The 17,130-nt window shown below is 44.1% G+C and overlaps 1 protein-coding gene across 8 annotated transcripts in view; it reads right to left on the reverse strand.

Annotated features, from left to right (window-relative positions):
* MOCOS (molybdenum cofactor sulfurase) overlaps window positions 1-17,130 on the reverse strand; it is a 375,701-nt gene that overhangs the window by 45,918 nt on the left and 312,653 nt on the right. For all 8 annotated transcript variants that reach the window (XM_008169331.4, XM_065584014.1, XM_065584013.1 and 5 more), the window contains 2 exons: window positions 4,074-4,190; window positions 828-1,238 (listed from right to left, as the gene is read on the reverse strand). In XM_008169331.4, coding sequence (XP_008167553.2) covers window positions 828-1,238; window positions 4,074-4,190 — 528 coding nt within the window. The remainder of the gene's footprint in view (window positions 1-827; window positions 1,239-4,073; window positions 4,191-17,130) is intronic.

Genomic DNA, 17,130 nt, shown 5'->3' on the forward strand with positions numbered 1-17,130 from the left:
TAAAAATATGATTATCGTATTGTTTGAGAAGCTATATTTTAAATACAGGTGATTTGTCACCAAGCTTGACCCCAATTTCCACTCAGATGTGTGATAGTGACCCACACTGGTAAGTTTCCATAAGGAAAGTTATACCATTATTGACATTCATTAAATTGCTCCACAGCACAGTGCGAAGCAAAGTCAGATTCTAGGTCAATGTGCAGCGCATACACCTATTTCATCATGCATTATTTAAAAAAAAAGTCGCAGCTAAGGTGACCATATTATTAACTTGGCAAAAAAGCAATTAAAATCTTCAAAGAGTGAACTTTCAAATAGGGCTGCAACACTTAAATGTCATATTTCTGTTGCAAATGTATTTTTAATGATAACATTTCTTTGTAATGTAAATCAGTCTCCTCTCAATTATAACATGTTAATCAAGTTATTTCTCAATTGCTGCACACCCATCAATGCTTGCAGTCCATCACGTGTCATTTAGTATAAGCATACTAATGACTTGATTATAATTTATTCAAGTTTTTGGGAATCCAAACTATTCATTCTGATACATATTACGTGCAGATTTTCTGGACGGGGGTTAGGAAAATGTAATAAATTTGCATTCCATGACTTCATCTAATTGAATTTCCCTCAAAAACTAAATATCCAAGTGTTCAGATAATTTACAGTATAGTTTTGAGAAAGTGAACACCACTCCTTGAAATAAGATTAATACTCACCTGCTGTTGCCTTATACTTAACACAGAATATTCCTGAGAAGCTAGGGGGAAAAAATGGGGGATGGCTCAAATGAATCTCTAAAATTCATTTTAAATATGTACCTCGAATGCAGAACAAGATTTGATTGGGTAGAGGTAAATGTTGGTGACAGTGATTGGCTTGCTCCCACTTCTATATACTGGTATAGCACTATCAGAAACAACAGCCCTGCTAGGTTCAGGTTTCTTCAATGCTGCAGATGAATTATTCCAATGTCCCGTGTCTGAGACGATAGTTTTCAGAGAGTATTTCTTTGCATTGTTATTGGCAGTATGGTCATTCTGTGTAATAGTTTCTCTTGTGGTGGTTTGGGAGGGAAACTTGCAGTCTGATTCAGATAGTCTGGTTGCTATGATGAACTTTAGAAAGGTTTGTGCATCTTCAAAAGTAGACATATAGCCAAATGATATTCTCACAGACCCAGTGGGACGTCCATCAATTATATCTATATCATCTCCACAGACATGGCCAGCCTAGATTGAAATAAAAAGAAAAGCAATGAGCTATTAGAACAAACTTTTCATTTTTTTCCCTTCTTGTTTTACAACTTTATACTTCATTTTGCTAACTCGAAACAGAAAAATCCATTCCAAAAACAGCATAATGAATACATAAATAGATTAGGAAAATGGAGAAAATCTTTTCCCTGTCTCATTTGCTACACATAATATCTATCTGTTCATCTAACTAAGGTACTTATATGTCCCCAAATACCATATAGGTAAGAACCTTGTGTGCAGACAGACAAACACAAGCATGATCAACCCATACCATGTTTTCCCAGAGCTCAGACGTCAGCATTGCTATGAAATTGCTGGGCTGTATCTAACATCATATGAGCAACATGCAAAACACACTAGAGAACCCCAGGAGTGTGTGAGAAAGAACAAGGCGGTGAAGAGCTTTTAGTTTGGCTGAATGAACAATCCAATTTAATCCTACTGATTTATTGCTTAATGTTCAGTCAAAATTAAACAATGTGAACTCCTATAGGAGGGAAATAGTTCATTTGGGTCACATTACAACCGTCAGTTACAAATCTAGAGAATCACAATTTAAATGGACGAAGTTACTCTGGATTTACATTGGTGTGACTGAAGTCTGAATCTTGCCTTTTGGTTATATTTATTAGTTCTTCCATAAATGTTTCACGTGTAGTATACATGGCAATCTATAAAATACTAACAATATTAGAAGATGACCAGTTTTCGTGAAGTTTAATGGTAGAACACATTTGAACGCTCTTTAAGTTGTGTTCCCATATCACATAATAGGAGCTTTGGCAGGCACATTTCCATGCCTGCCATGAAATCATGATTTACATAGGGCCCTACATCTAATTGCAGCATCTATGTATTTTCAGCATGTATCTAGATGTCTGAATGTAATGATGAAGAAGCTACCATATCAATATGGTCATACATTTTTTAACTTTTGAAAAATGTCCTTAGTAAGCTTTGGGGCTTGTTCTCTGCTAATTCATTGCAATATCAAACTATGACATGTTTACAACTGTGAAGTCCCTCATGGTTTTTTGTAACATATGCTGCATACTACCCAAATCTTTTGAATGACAATCAGCAGAAAATAGGTCACGAGAGCGCAGCTAGCAAGTTGAAGTTTGTTCATACTTTGGCAACTTAAAATTTAAGTTGCTCCCTACCTAATATACCTCTAATCTCTGTAGACATGTCATATGCACATATCTTTTTAAACTGTCATCATCCTCTCAATGCTAGAGTACTTTCTTATTGTTTTTCCCCATCTAATTTTTGTCTCTTTTAGACTATGCATCCAATGGGGAAAGACTAAGGGCAGGTATACACTTAAAATGCTGCACCACTGTAGTGCTTAAATTAAGCCGCTCCTAAATTAAGAGCTTCTCCCATCGGCTTAGTTAATCCACCTCCCTGAAAGGTGATAGATATGTCAACAGGAGATGCTCTCCTGGTGACACAGTGCTGTCTACACGAGGGATTAGGTTGGTAAAACTATATCACTGAGGGATGTGGATTTTTCACACCCCAAAGCAACACAGTTATACTGATCAATAGTGTAGACTTGGCCTAAGGCTGTCTCTACGCTGCCACTTTCAGTACTAAAACTTTAGTTGTTCAGGGGTGTGAAAAAACACCCCCCTGAGCGACAAAAGTTTTAGCACTGAAAACGCCAATATAGACCACTGCTCATTCGGGGTGTTTTTTTTTTTATTTTATTGCTGGAAGAGCTCTCCCCCGGCAAGAAAGCGGGTCTACGCTGCCCATGTCACAGTGCTGCCGCGGCCACGCTGTAATGTGGGCAGTGTAGACATACCCTAAGTCTTTATTTATTGAAAATTGACAAGCACAATTAGGACACTTTAATAATAATATAATAAACAAAAGATGCAAGATGTTCACTAGAACTGGTCAGGAACTACAATTTCCATTGTGTGGAAAATTCTGAGATTTCATTTTTTTCCATTTTGAACCAGAAAAAAAAAAAAGTCGAAATTTCCAAATTTCCAGTGAAACAAAAATTCAGAAGTCTTTTGTTTCAATAATGTTGAAACATCTTGTTCTGATAGTGTCATTTGGATTAATTAATTTTCAACTTTAACAGTACATGGTATATATTGTATATAAATATGACGTATTACAATTAATATTTTAATTTTTTAATACAATATTAAAGTCAAAATGAAATGGATCGAAATGAAACCATTAGAATGAAACATTTTCAAATGTTTTGACTTTTTCTCCATCAAAATCCGATGAAACATTTTGATTTCAACTAAACCACATTTTTTGACAGTCAAAAAATTTTCAGCCAGCTCGAATGAAGTGGGTGCTATTAAATGAAGGTACCTTCAGTAGTAGTGTGTTAAACTGAAGTCTAATGGAGAACAATACAAACCTGCCACCATTATATAAATTGCCTCCCTCCCAAATCTAAAACCCATGCCCCGTGATATATATGAGGTATATACATGCTTTAAACCAGTAGCTCTCAAACTTTTGTACTGGTGACCCCTTTCACATAGGAAGCCTCTGAGTGCGACCCCCCCTTATAATTTAAAAACACTTTTTTTATATATTTAACACCATTATAAATGCTGGAGACAAAACAGGGTTTGGGGTGGAGGCTGACAGCTCGTGATCCCCCATGTAATAACCTCGTGACCCCCTGAGGGGTCCCGATCCGCAGTTTGAGAACCCCTGCTTTAAACCCATGTTTAACTATACTCAGTTTTTATTCTTCCCCTCAACCCTCTCATTATTCAATCATTCAAGTGATTTTACTTGGCCTCAACAGGATTTGGTACTGACCTGAAGGTTCCTTTTGACATCCTCATTGCTGAGGCTCAAATGCTGCTGGCAGGCGCCAGTGTTACAGAAACATCCTGTACGAACATGTATGTTGTAGAGACTGGCAATCTTGTCCACCTTACAGATTCAGCAGGACAAATAACAAAAGAATGAAAGAGATCATATTAAATATACTATGTTATAAATAAAGGCTGCTTGAAGTAAGTTATTTCGCTAAATTATTAGCAGTTTGGTTGTTGGAGCAGTTGTATTTTCACATACACTATGAGGAAAACAGGTATTCTTCAGTTTTATTATTTTCAGATGAAGTAAAACAACAAAGAAGGAAGAAACAGAGAAATAAGCAGTGATCCTGCAAATGCTTGCACACGTGCTTAACTTTAAACAACACATGGAGAAGCCCATTGAAATCAGTTAGGCTAATCACATGCTGAGAGTTAAGTACATGTGTAAGTGTTTCCAGGGTCAGTGCTTTGTTTCCATTCCGATGCAGAACGTTACAAATAAAGCAGCAACTGCTCCGCTTGGAGGTGGGGGGTTGGGATCTCTTCTTCAATTAAATGTGTAGTATCTAGCACAGTGATTCTCAAACTTTTTGTATTGAAAGGGTGACTCCTTTCACACAGCAAGTCTCTGAGTGTGACCCTCTCCCCCATTATAAATTAAAGGGGTGGGTAATTTAATTTAATTTTAATTTAACAGGGGCTCAGGCTGTCAGTCCCATGCCAATTCATGATCCCCAGTTTGAGAACCCCTGATCTAGCACAACCTGGTCCTTGCCTGGGGTTTCTATATACTACCACAATCCAAATGATAACAACGACAACATCTTTCCTTTGCATATCTATATACTCTATGGTATAAGGGAAACTGTCAGCGCAGGAAATTATTGAAACCAATGAGATTTCTGCACACTAGAGATTTCTGCAAGCTTGATGGATGAGGTCATAAGTAAGCAATAGCATGCGACAGGGCAGGCACTAGTCTGGAAGGACAGGAATAGAGAGACCTCTTTGAATGTTCCACACATGACCACTTTGTGCACCAACTAGGCTGACCCATTTACCTTCCCTGATGTTATGCTTTTATGTCTCTGAATATTTCTAAAACTGCCAGTTAAAGAAAAAAAAACACTGAATAATTAATGGACACAAATACAATAATTAATGGATGACTCATTGGGATGAATAAATTATGTGAATATGAAAGAGAGAGAGAGAATGAACATGTGAGTGTGTAGGGGGCATGGGAGATCATGTCTGTCTGTACAACAGAAAGAATCTCACACAATGAAGAGACCTGTGACAGGAGAGAGGGAGATATACTTTTAGGGACCCCCAGTATTCCTATCAAAGCATAAAGAAGAAAGACCATTTGAGAAACATTATGGCTCCCAAAACTCTCCAAGTAAATGGATTTTAACAAGAGATAACAAGGGCTGTAAGGACAATATGGTATACATGATTATTGCTGGAGTATGGGATCCAGTGTCCTGAGTGGGTAGGTCTAGCTCAACACTGCCGCCTGTGCTGCTGTGGGTTTCACTGCCTTATATGAAAGTCTTTACTTGCTGCAATCACACCTCCCATGTGCAGTGCAATATAGTATAATCACCTTATTTATATAGGCTCTGTAGTAGAGGAAGTAAGTGTGGAACAGTTAAATTAAGGGACTGGCTTAAGTTTTATTCCTGACTTTGCAGATTCCTGCCTGCATGATCTTGGCCATGTAACACAACCTCTCTTCAGTTTACCCATTTAATACACAATAAAAGTAAGTTCTTGTGGAGCTTGATCATGAGTTGCTGAGCAACCTCAACTTCCACTGTCTCCAATACTTCTGTGCTCAGCACCTTGCAGGATCAAGTCCTACATTGGAACCTAGTGCAGGAATTAATTCAGTCTGTGTCGATCTTTAGACCTGCGCAAAGCAATCCTAATAGTATTTGGTGCACACAAAGCATCTGGAGCACTTTTAGGTGTGGGCACAAGGGGTTTTACACAAGAATGCTTGGGAAACAAATGGAAATATAAATGTAAGACACCTGTGTAAAATGAGTTTGCAGCAAGTGTAAAACACAATCAAGACATTGGGAATGGTTCTACACCCACTTGGCACAGCTGTATTTACCCAAAACTCAAGACAGTGAAAAATCGGGCTCCTTAAATTGTCTGTTAAAATAACAAAGAGTTGTTTTAAATTAATGGTCCTGGTCTCAAAATCACAGTTTATTATCCAGGACACAAAGAATAACCATGAAACTAATCATGCATTCGATTTCAGTGCATAGAAGGTGAACTCACATGCTTTGTAGCATTTACAAGGGCAAAAAATGCATCATATTTGTCTCTGTTTACATTATATTTATTATTTGGGGGTGACATATTTGATCCAGGGTATATTCTTCAATTTCTACCAACGTACACAAGTATGAATGTCTCTGTATCACTAACATTAAGACAAGGAGTACACTTTTCAAAAGCACTTCAGTAACATAGGAACCTAAGACCCATTGATTGTAGATCAACGCTAGATATGGCAGAGGTTGACCTCAGTGAGATTCCACATGGGAGCTAGTGGATGCTGTTATCCAGGCCCTAAAACACCAAAAATATCATAGATAAAAAACAAAGAAAATGCAGGCAAACGTGATGTATGTACACAGCCAGGATATTGTTATGCAGTGTAGTAATCATGTCTATCTTTATGTTGGTACAGCAATGGGACCCCACTCCTGATTGAGGCCTCTGGGTGCTATCATGATGTAACTATTGAATAATTATACCTAAGTATATTAACTCATTAATTACCAGAGGAGTTGCATTATTAGAAATAAAATATATATCCTTCAATTTACTGTACTCTATTAGTGATTGGAAAAAACTGCAGGTGCTGTAGCCTCTTGTCTGTTTTGGTTAAGCATTTGTCCTTGACAGAAGCACTAATTAAAAGCATTATATTTTTACTTAAAAAAGGGGGGGGGGGGCAGAATGGAGAGTTGCAATCATGGTTGCCAACTTCTGCAATGTCCTCTGAATGGGTGAATCCCTGCACCCCGAGGTGCAGGGATCTGTTCTCAAGAAGCTCATTGCAGGCTCATGGTCTTAGCTCCCAATCAGTAAACTCTTGTGCATGTGCTTAACTGTACTCATGTCTGTATTCTTATTGACTTCAAAGGGACTCCTCACAGGAATGAAGTTACTCCCATCAGTGTGAGTACTTGCAGGATCAGGTCCTTAGTGTCAGTGTAGACTGTACTAAAACAGGTCACAGTGAAAACAGTGAGGTGGTCCTCCCACTGCTTCCTGACCGTGCATTAGTGTTCTTCTGAAGTTTTCCAGAACCCACTGCTTCTGTGCAATAAGTTATCAGAGACCATTGCAATTGAAACACATTAGAAAAACAATATTATGGCACAGGCCAAAACTGCAGCATTGCAGAAAACAAATCAGCATGTTTGTGCTTAAACTGGTTCTGTCCTCTTGTTTCAATTATGAATTGTTCAGTTCTCTAATGTAAACACAATCAAAAGCACAACAGATCCTGATTAACAAGTGCAATGGAGTATCAGACCCAACATCTCTATTTATGATTAGTGCATCCGTGCAGTATTCCAAGCATGTTTCTAAGAATCAAAGTTATAGTAAAAGGCATCTGCTGAGAAAGACTGTTGTGGTGTCATTTAACTTTGTTCCCAGATAGAAGCCTTCTGACAAAACAGTGACAGTTTCTTGCGTTATTTTCTCATTTGGATGAGAAAAGTTGTCATCCTGACATAACAAGGGTTGTCATGGTTCTAACGACTCGTGGGTGGATCCATCATTCAGTTAATGATGACAAGCAGGGCAAAAATCATGACAGTTATTTCACTGCTGAAGTTGTTCAGCATTCAGTTTGGTTTGTTCAGTATATCAAAAGCCTTAATCCAAAATTTATAATCTTTCTCAAATAATAACCTCTTTCACTTTGTTTGCTTTTAAAATTACAGGATGTTTAAAGACTGAGTTGCCATGCCCTGAGTTCAGGAAATGTTTAGCAACTAGATTCTCTTTCTTTCTTCTTCTTCTTTTTTGTTTGTTTGTTTTTGTTCTTGTCAGATCATCATTATTCATTAATGCAAAACCTGGACTTTTGTTTCATATAAGCATGTGTCAGAATTCCAGAGAAAAACACTGCAACGTAAGACAAAACCCTTCTCAATAACACTTTTATATGATCGGTTTATATTCGTTTTTAGATTAGACCAGCCCAAGGATTATTGGCAGAGAAAAAAAGAGACCAAATTAAAGGAAGAAAGAGAATTATTTTTAAGACGAGAAAGACCAGTTAAGCATAACCTTTTGTCTGAACTCTAGAGAGCTTTATTACCAATCTATGCAAAGCATAAACTCACATGGGAATCCTGCAAATAACTCTTACTAATATGAAGTGTTCCTCCCATTGCCATCAATTGGACTACTTGAATGAGTAAAGATTGCAGGATGCAATGCTATTGTAGCAGTGTCAGTCCCGGGATTTTAGAGACCAGGTGTGGGAGGTAATATCTTTTTCTGGACCAACTTCTGTTGGTGAGAGAGACAAGCTTTTGAGCTTACACAGAGCTCTTCTTCAGTTCTATGTAAGTTCAAAAGCTTGTCTCTCTCACCAACAGAAGTTGGTCCAATAAAAGATAATACCTAAAGTTGCCAACCCTCCCGGATTGCCTGGGAGTCTCCTGGAATCAGGCTCAATCTCCTGCAGGCTACTGAAGCTGATCTGGGAGATTTTAGGCCGCTAAAATCTGGCAGCGTGCCCTACCTGCCCTGGCTCCATGCAGCTCCTGAAAGTGACCGGCATGTCCGGCTCCTAGGCGTAGGGGCAGCCAGAGGGTCTCTGCATGCTGCCCCCACCCTGAGCACTCACTCCACAGCTCCCATTGGCTGGGAACTGCAGCCAATGGGAGCTGTGGGGGCAGTGCCCGTGGGCAGAGGGAGCACACAAAGCCACCTGGCTGCCCCTGAACTTAGGAGCTGGACATGCCGGCCATTTCCCGGGAGCCGTCCGAGGTAAGCACCGTCTGGCTGGAGCCCACACCCCTCATCCCCTCCCACACCCCAACCCCCTGCCCCAGCCCTGAGCTCCCTCCTGCACCCAAACTCCCGCCCAGAGCCCACACCCCTCACCCCCTCCTGCTTCCCAACCACCAGCCCCAGCCCTGAGCCATCTCCCGTACCGAAACTGCTTCCCAGAGTCCACCCCGAACCTCCTCCTGCACTCCAACCCCCTGCCCCAGGCTCAGCCCAGAGCCCCCTCCCACACCCTGAACCCCTTGGTCCCACCCCCAAGCCCAGAGCCCACACCCCCTCCTGCACCCCAATCCCCTGCCTCAGCCCGGTGAAAGTGAATGAGGGTAGGGGAGAGCAAGTGATGGAAGGAGGGTGGATGGAGTGAGTGGGGGGTGGAGCCTCAGAGAAGGGGCAGGGCTCCAGGGAGGGGCAGGGCAGAGGGTGGGGCAAGGGTGTTCGTGCGATTAGACATTTGGTAACCATAATATTACCTCATCTACCCTGTGTCTCTAAAGATTGCAGGTCCTGACCTATGTTCTTTGGACAAATGCTTGGACATATACTGTTAGGTCCTGTCGCTCAGCTTCACCCTGGAACTATGCTACTTCGGGAGTTAATTTAATCTCTTTCTGGGGTGTTAGCATACAGCAAAACAAATAGAATATAAACCATCTGTTAGAGTCTGTTTCGATGAAAAAAGCCTTCAATAATACACATTTTGAAAACTGCCATAAGGAGCAATAAGTAGTATAGACCTATGGGTTGCAAAGTGCAGCAGAGTGTTTGCAGCTTAGCATGTAACAACACAGGCTGTTGTTTAGGAGCCAGGGATATGTTCATCAATAAGGGCATGGAAGCGTGAAAAAGTGCTAATGGCAGGTACACAGCTTTAGGTACTCAGATCATCAGTTTTGGTGCTTCCCTGGGTCTGATGTTTAGAACTAGGGTGACCTGGGTCTTTTGTAAACTTGATTTTTTACAATTTAATTGCAAACTCATAGACCTTACAGCATTTTTATTGATTCTACACTGAATGTACATGGTAATTAAGATACTAGGAAGACCTGGAGTCCTTTCTATCAGCTAACCCTTAGTATTCAGTTCTATGTCTGAAGCAGTTTACTGTGAGCCCAAACCTGCAGGATGCCAGGCATTTTCTGGATGGGACCGAGCACCCTCATAGCCCCCTTGAATTTAATGAGAGCAGAGGCGGCTCATTGTCTTGCAAGGCTAGGGTCTTTGTGCTTTAACAGAGATAGGTGAACTAGTGTGAAAGTGAAATGAATTATACTAAAGAAATAGAAGGAATTAAAGAATGCTGTATGTACCTTTAAGTAGAAATTAGAAATGCTGCAAGCCAGGTGTGCAGGAAAGCAGACATTAACTGCTTAACTTGCCACTTAAGGGCAATTGGTGAAGCATTAGTCTTAGATTGATAAGAGTTAACAAGGAAGCAGGATATGCATATTGTGCTCCATGCATATTTTACAGTTTTGCTCTCTCTGTCCTTTTGTTTAGTTTGCACCTTTTTATCTGTATAAATAAGACTGTTTGAATCTTGCATGGTGGCTCACACTATCTGATTGTATTAGCAGAGCGCTGTGCTAATAAACAGAGTGGTCTTGACAAAATTGTGAGTCCTGATTCTAACTTTGACAATTTGGAGGTTCTACCGAGATGGCAACCGTCTTCACTGGGGCTGTGTGATTCCTGACCGTTTTTGTAGGACGACCGTGGTAGCCGGCACCTGGGCATTTGGCCCGAGCGGTCCTCCTCCTGAACGGAAGGGCACACAACCACAGTGAGGTCTACGCCATTGAACCTGTTGGTTCCCACTCTGTTCTGGTAGGGATCCCAGGATCTGACATCAGGAATCTGGTCAGGTAATTATTTCTGTGTTTTGTCCGGACTGAGGACTGTCCTGTCTCTGTGTCTATCTGTCCTCCTGTGGAGTGTTTGAGTCTGGGTGCCATCTCCGTCCGGGGATCGGCCGACCAAGGGGTTCCTGTCCCCACGGTCTGAGTGAGTGAAATCTGCACAATCGCAGCCGCACCGCACCTTGGGTAAAACCCTTGGTGTGAAAGCAAGGGTGAGTGAGGCAGTAGCCTGTGGGCTCCTTTTGTGTGTTGCACCGGGCATCGCTCTGACGAACCCGAATTTCCTTCTTGTGTGATTGGTGTGTGTGTAAAGTCCTCCTGTATGGGTAACCAGACGTCTAAGTCGGGACAGTTCCCTAAAGGAACGCCGGCTCATTTTATGTATTTTAGGAAGGGTCCGGACTCCTGTAAATTTCTGGAAAAATGGTCTAGGCTAACTCAGGGAGATCCCAAAACTCAGTGGCCACTGTTAGGATCTTGGGACAAGGACCGAGTAGACGTCTTAAAAGACAAACTCGGCCAATCTAAAACTAAATTGGCCAGAGGAGAGGTTGATTGTTTCATGCAGTGGTGGGAAGAGGCAAATCGTAGGTGGACAGAATCGAAACTCGCCTCTCTCAAAGATTCAAATGATAAGTTAAAAGCTTTATTGAAAACCTCCTCTCCCACCACCAGACCGAGCGCTCCCCTTTTTCCCGTTCTCCGAGCAGATCCCCCTTCATACTCCTGTCTCTCTGTGAAAAAAGATGAAGAAAACTCCTTGTTAGATTCTGGGGATGATGATGAGGAAGACGCATTAATTGGCTTGGCAGCCTTGCGTCGGATCAATAGACTGTCACCAGATTCCCCAGCTCAGGAACAACTGTCACCAGATTCCCCAGCTCAGGAACAATTTCCAGAGATCTCCAGTTCAGACCCATCTGGATCGTCCGATACCACCCAGGCCCATTCCTCTGATCCCGCTCTGCCCCGTAAAAGCTTACGCTTGGGCCTTAAAAATATCCAGGCTCCCCTCCGAATCCTGCATACTGGGGGCCAAGACGGGGGTCCCACTTGGAGCTATAAACCCTGGACTCGTACAGAACTCCTTTCAGTTGTAAAAGGCTTTCCAAAGCCCCGGGAAAATCCTACCAAATTCGCAGAGGAATTTTTGTTAGTATGTGACACCTATGAACCCTCTGAGGCAGACCTCCTGCAGCTGTGCAAGCTACTTACCCCTGGTGAGCATGAAAAATGGCTCACAGCAGCAAATTGGCTCGCAGCTGACCGCCACTCTACTTTACCAGACACTGGTCCTAATGCTGAATACCGGAAAAGGTGTAAGGAGCGAGCTAAAAATCTATTTGAAGCCATCCCTCGGGTATGGACTCCTAAAACTAACTGGACGGCCATAAACGGCTGTAAGCAACGACAGGGAGAAAACCCGGGTGACTATCGCTCCCGGTTAACTGACATTTTTCTGCAACATTCTGGTATACAGCAACCGGATAAAAATGGACAGGGCGCCCTGGCTAATGCATTTGTTAATGGCCTCCTACCTGCTGTTGGTAATATGCTAAAACGAATAAGTGTTGGGTGGGAGACCGAAACCATGGACAAATTGCAAACAGTGGCAGAGCACTGCCAACGTACTTTAAAAGGAAAGGAGGAACAATCAGCTCAACAGTTAATGGCCCTGCAAATACAGCATTATTCAGGACAGGGCAAACAGTACCGGGGACGGGGAAAATACCAGGGACGGGGACGTGGTCGAGGGAGGGGCCGAGGAACTGGATTTTCGGGTTATGGGGATGTTTGTAATTACTGTAAGCAGCCCGGACATTGGAAGAACGAATGTCCGAGCAGGCCTAATAACTCTGTAAATAACCAGCTAGACCCCCTGCCGACACAGCCGGTCAGTCCCCAGCCTTACTTTGTCCCACAGCAATGACGGGATGCCAGGGAACCTCAGGAAATTTTAGCTCCTTTACTACCTCTCACTCCCACGGGTGAGTGTGTGTTAACTATCAATGATTTGTCTCTCCCTTTCCTTGTTGATACGGGAGCTTCGCTCTCTGCAGTTCGTACTACTGACCTGCCTGCGGTTCCCTGCTCCGGAAAAACTGTGTCTGCTGTGGGCATTTCGGGAATCCCAACCCCTTATCCCCTTTCAAAACCTCTACCGGTCCAGGTTGGTCCCCTATCTGCAGATCATGCCTTCCTTCTCTCTGACTCCACTCCAGTAAACCTTTTGGGTCGGGATCTGTTATGTAAACTTGGCTGCACCATATACTGTTCCCCGGATGGTGTCTATTTGCAAATTCCCCAGTCCTCTCTGAGTGATTCTGTGGCCACCCTGCTGTCTGAGACCCCCCTTTCCACCCCAGTCCCTTGTTGCACACTGGTCCCGTCCCTTGAACACCTAATTTCGCAGGTCCCATCCTCTCTGTGGCCAACCCATCCCTCTGAGGTGGGCCACCTAAATACTGACCCCGTCTGCATTACTGTTGACTCCTCCAAACCTCTGCCTCGCCTGTCTCAATACCCTTTAAACCCCGAAGCCGAGGCTGGCATTGCTCCGGTCATGACCGCCCTGCGGGAGCAAGGCATTATTGTTCCCTGCTCCAGTCCCTGTAACACCCCTATCCTCCCGGTTCGAAAAGCTGATGGCAAATCATGGCGATTTGTTCAGGACCTTCGAGCCATTAATCGTATTGTCATACCTGCCTTTCCTGTTGTCCCTAACCCAGCAACGATTCTGGCTTCTATCCCACCAGAGGCAACTCATTTTACTGTTGTTGATTTGTGTTCTGCTTTCTTTTCTGTTCCGGTTCACCCTGACTCCCAGTACCTCTTTGCCTTTTCTTACAAGGGACAGCAATATACATGGACTACGCTTCCCCAGGGGTATACTGAAAGCCCATCTTACTTTTCCCAGGCACTAGCCCGAGACCTAGCTGACCTTGTTTTCCCATCCGGGTCCACTCTAGTCCAATATGTAGATGATCTACTCCTCTGTTCCCCCTCATTATCTGCCTCAAAAACTGATTCTTTAGTGCTCCTTACTGCCCTAGCAAAAAAAGGTCACAAGGCTTCTCGCTCAAAACTACAGCTCTGTCAAGCCTCTGTCACATACCTTGGTTTTCTCCTCTCCCAGGGTTCCCGTACACTTTCTCCCGCCCGCGTCCAGGCTATCCTTAGCTTTCCCCGACCCCGCTCCCCACGCCAGGTCCGAAAGTTTTTGGGCATGGCTGGATTTTGCAGGCAATGGATTCCCCAGTATGCCTCCCTTGCAAAACCTCTCCAGGAACTCACTCGACTCTCTGTGCCTGACCCCATGCCATGGCCCCCTGAAGCAGACTCTGCCTTTGTTTCCCTCAAACAGGGTTTGGCTTCTGCCCCTGCTTTAGGGCTGCCTGACTACTCTAAGCCCTTTACCCTTTTCTGCCATGAACAATCTGGGTGTGCACTTGGAGTTCTCACTCAGGTGCACGGAGGCAAGAACCGCCCAGTGGCTTATTTCTCTGCCACTTTGGACCCTGTGGCCCAAGGCTTACCCCCCTGTCTGCGTGCTGTGGCTGCTGCAGCGCGCCTAGTTGAAATGTCCGAATCCCTTGTCCTTCGCTCTCCCCTTACCCTCATGGTCCCTCACTCTGTGGAAACCCTGCTGTTACAACGTAACACAGGCCACCTCTCCTCCGCTCGCCTTACTAGGTATGAACTTTTACTGCTGTCAGCTTCGTATATTACTGTGAAGCGTTGTTCTCAGTTAAACCCTGCCACTCTCCTTCCTTTGTCTGATGACGGTGATCCCCACGACTGCCTTGCAACTGTTTCTGCTGTCACCGTCCCGCGCCCTGATCTCTCTGATGCCCCTCTCCCTAACTCTGACCTTGTTTTGTTTACTGATGGTTCCTGTTTTCGAGACAACCAAGGTCGTCTCCTTGCAGGGTACGCTGTAGTGTCACTCGCTGAGACCCTAGAAGCTGCGCCTTTACCTTCTGTAACCTCAGCACAAGTTGCCGAATTGGTTGCCCTCACCCGTGCCTGCTTTTTGGCAGAGGGACGCTCCGCCACTATTTACACTGACTCCCGCTATGCTTTTGGGGTTGTACATGACTTTGGCACCCTCTGGCAAGCTAGGGGTTTCCTTACTTCTGCCGGTACCCCTATTAAGAATGGCCCCTACATCGCTGCCCTCTTGAATGCAGTTTTACTTCCGTCTGCCCTAGCTATTGTTAAGTGCCCTGGCCACTCGATGGCAGATACTGATGTTGCTAAGGGTAACGCATTTGCTGACGCCTCTGCTAAACATGCTGCTGCCATAGAACCTTCCCCAGATGCATTTCTAGGTTCCCTTTCTGTTTCTATACCACCGCTGTCCCTCACTAACCTCACCCTGCTCCAAGACTCTGCCCCAGAAGTTGAAAAAGACTCCTGGATTGCCCAAGGTTGCTCTCTATATCCTGATTCCCTTTGGCGTTCGCCTACTGGTGCCTTTGTGGCCCCCTTTTCACTCTATCCGTCGCTGGCCGACCTGCTACACGGTGTTTCGCATGTCGGAAAGGAGGGGATGGTCTCTGCTGTAACTAAGGCAGGATGGTGGGCCCCGCATTTCAGCTCCTTTGCAGCCCGCCACTGTGCTGCCTGTACCACTTGCCAAAGCCACAATATTGGTAAACCTGTAAAAGTGGCTCAGGGGTTCCGGGGCCTGCCCCAGGCACCATTCTTGCATTGGCAACTTGATTTTGTACAAATGCCTAAGTGTCAACGATATGAATTTATTTTGGTTATGGTATGTTTATTTTCTGGTTGGATTGAAGCCTTTCCTTGTCGCAAGGCTGATTCACTGTCTGTTGCTAAATGTTTGTTAAATCATATTATGCCTGCCAAGGGAATTCCTGCCACTCTGTCCAGTGACCGGGGTACACATTTTACCGGACAAATTGTTCAACACCTGGATCGTATATTACATATCACACACCTGCTGCACTGTCCCTACCATCCACAAAGTGCAGGTGCTGTGGAAAGGCGAAATGGTGTACTTAAGAATAAGCTTGCTAAGATTTGTGACTCCACAGGGTTAGGCTGGACAGCAGCTTTACCACTAGCCCTTATGGAAATGCGATCCACTCCATCCCAAAGGCATAAATTGAGTCCCTTTGAAATTGTTATGGGACGGCCCATGCGAGCTATGGCTACCATTACTCCAGTCCCAGACTTGAACTTGACTCACAGTACGCTCCTTCAATATTGCAAGGGATTAATGCAAGCTGTAAGTCACTTCCATTCACAGGTTCGAGCCGCCTGGCCAACAGAACCCACCTCTGACGCTTGCCACAACCTCGAGCCAGGTGACTGGGTCTACGTACGGCACCATCATCGAAAACACGCCTTGGAACCCCGGTGGAAGGGTCCTCATCAGGTACTGCTTACTACCCAGACAGCTGTTAAACTATCTGGCATTGCAGCGTGGATACATGCTTCGCAGTGTAAGAAGACACCCTCCCCGGTGAACCAATCATCACCTCAGGACTGCGCAGAGTCAATTTTGACTCCGGAAGAAGACGTAGAGGAACAGCCTGCAATACCTTACAATCTACGCTCTCGTAAGGGTTGCCAGAAGCAGACGACAACCTAAAGCAAGGCCCGAGAAGGAGCAGTAGTGAGCCTAGCGCCTGCTGCCTGGTGGACGTAAAACCGTAACTACGGTTCCCTCAGTTGAGGTTGTCAGAACCAGAAGGGCCTTGCCTCCAACAATGCACCTCTGGTGGCGCCTGTTCCTTGGCTGCTGGTGTCTTAAGGCTTGGGGAGCCCACAATGACAATTCTTTTATCCAGCAGCAAGTGTGGATAGCTCAGACTCTTAATATTTCTAATTGCTGGGTCTGCAGCCACATCCCAGCTCACTCTCAAGCTGGTGTTCCTGTCCTGGCAATCCCACTCAATTCCCCAGAGCTCACTGGGGGACTTCGTCCGTTTAACAAAATATGGAACAGCAATGACACTTGGGAAGCAGTGGGAATAAACGTATCTAAATGGATAAGTGTGGTGGAGGGAAAAGGTCATTGGTGTTGGGTGTGTAATGGGACAGGGCTGGATCTGGGAAAAAGTCGTTGCCTTCAGCATATTGTGGCAAATGGTGTATGGGATTATT

Source organism: Chrysemys picta, chromosome 2 (genome assembly GCF_011386835.1).
Source record: "Chrysemys picta bellii isolate R12L10 chromosome 2, ASM1138683v2, whole genome shotgun sequence".
Taxonomy (NCBI): Eukaryota; Metazoa; Chordata; order Testudines; family Emydidae; genus Chrysemys; species Chrysemys picta.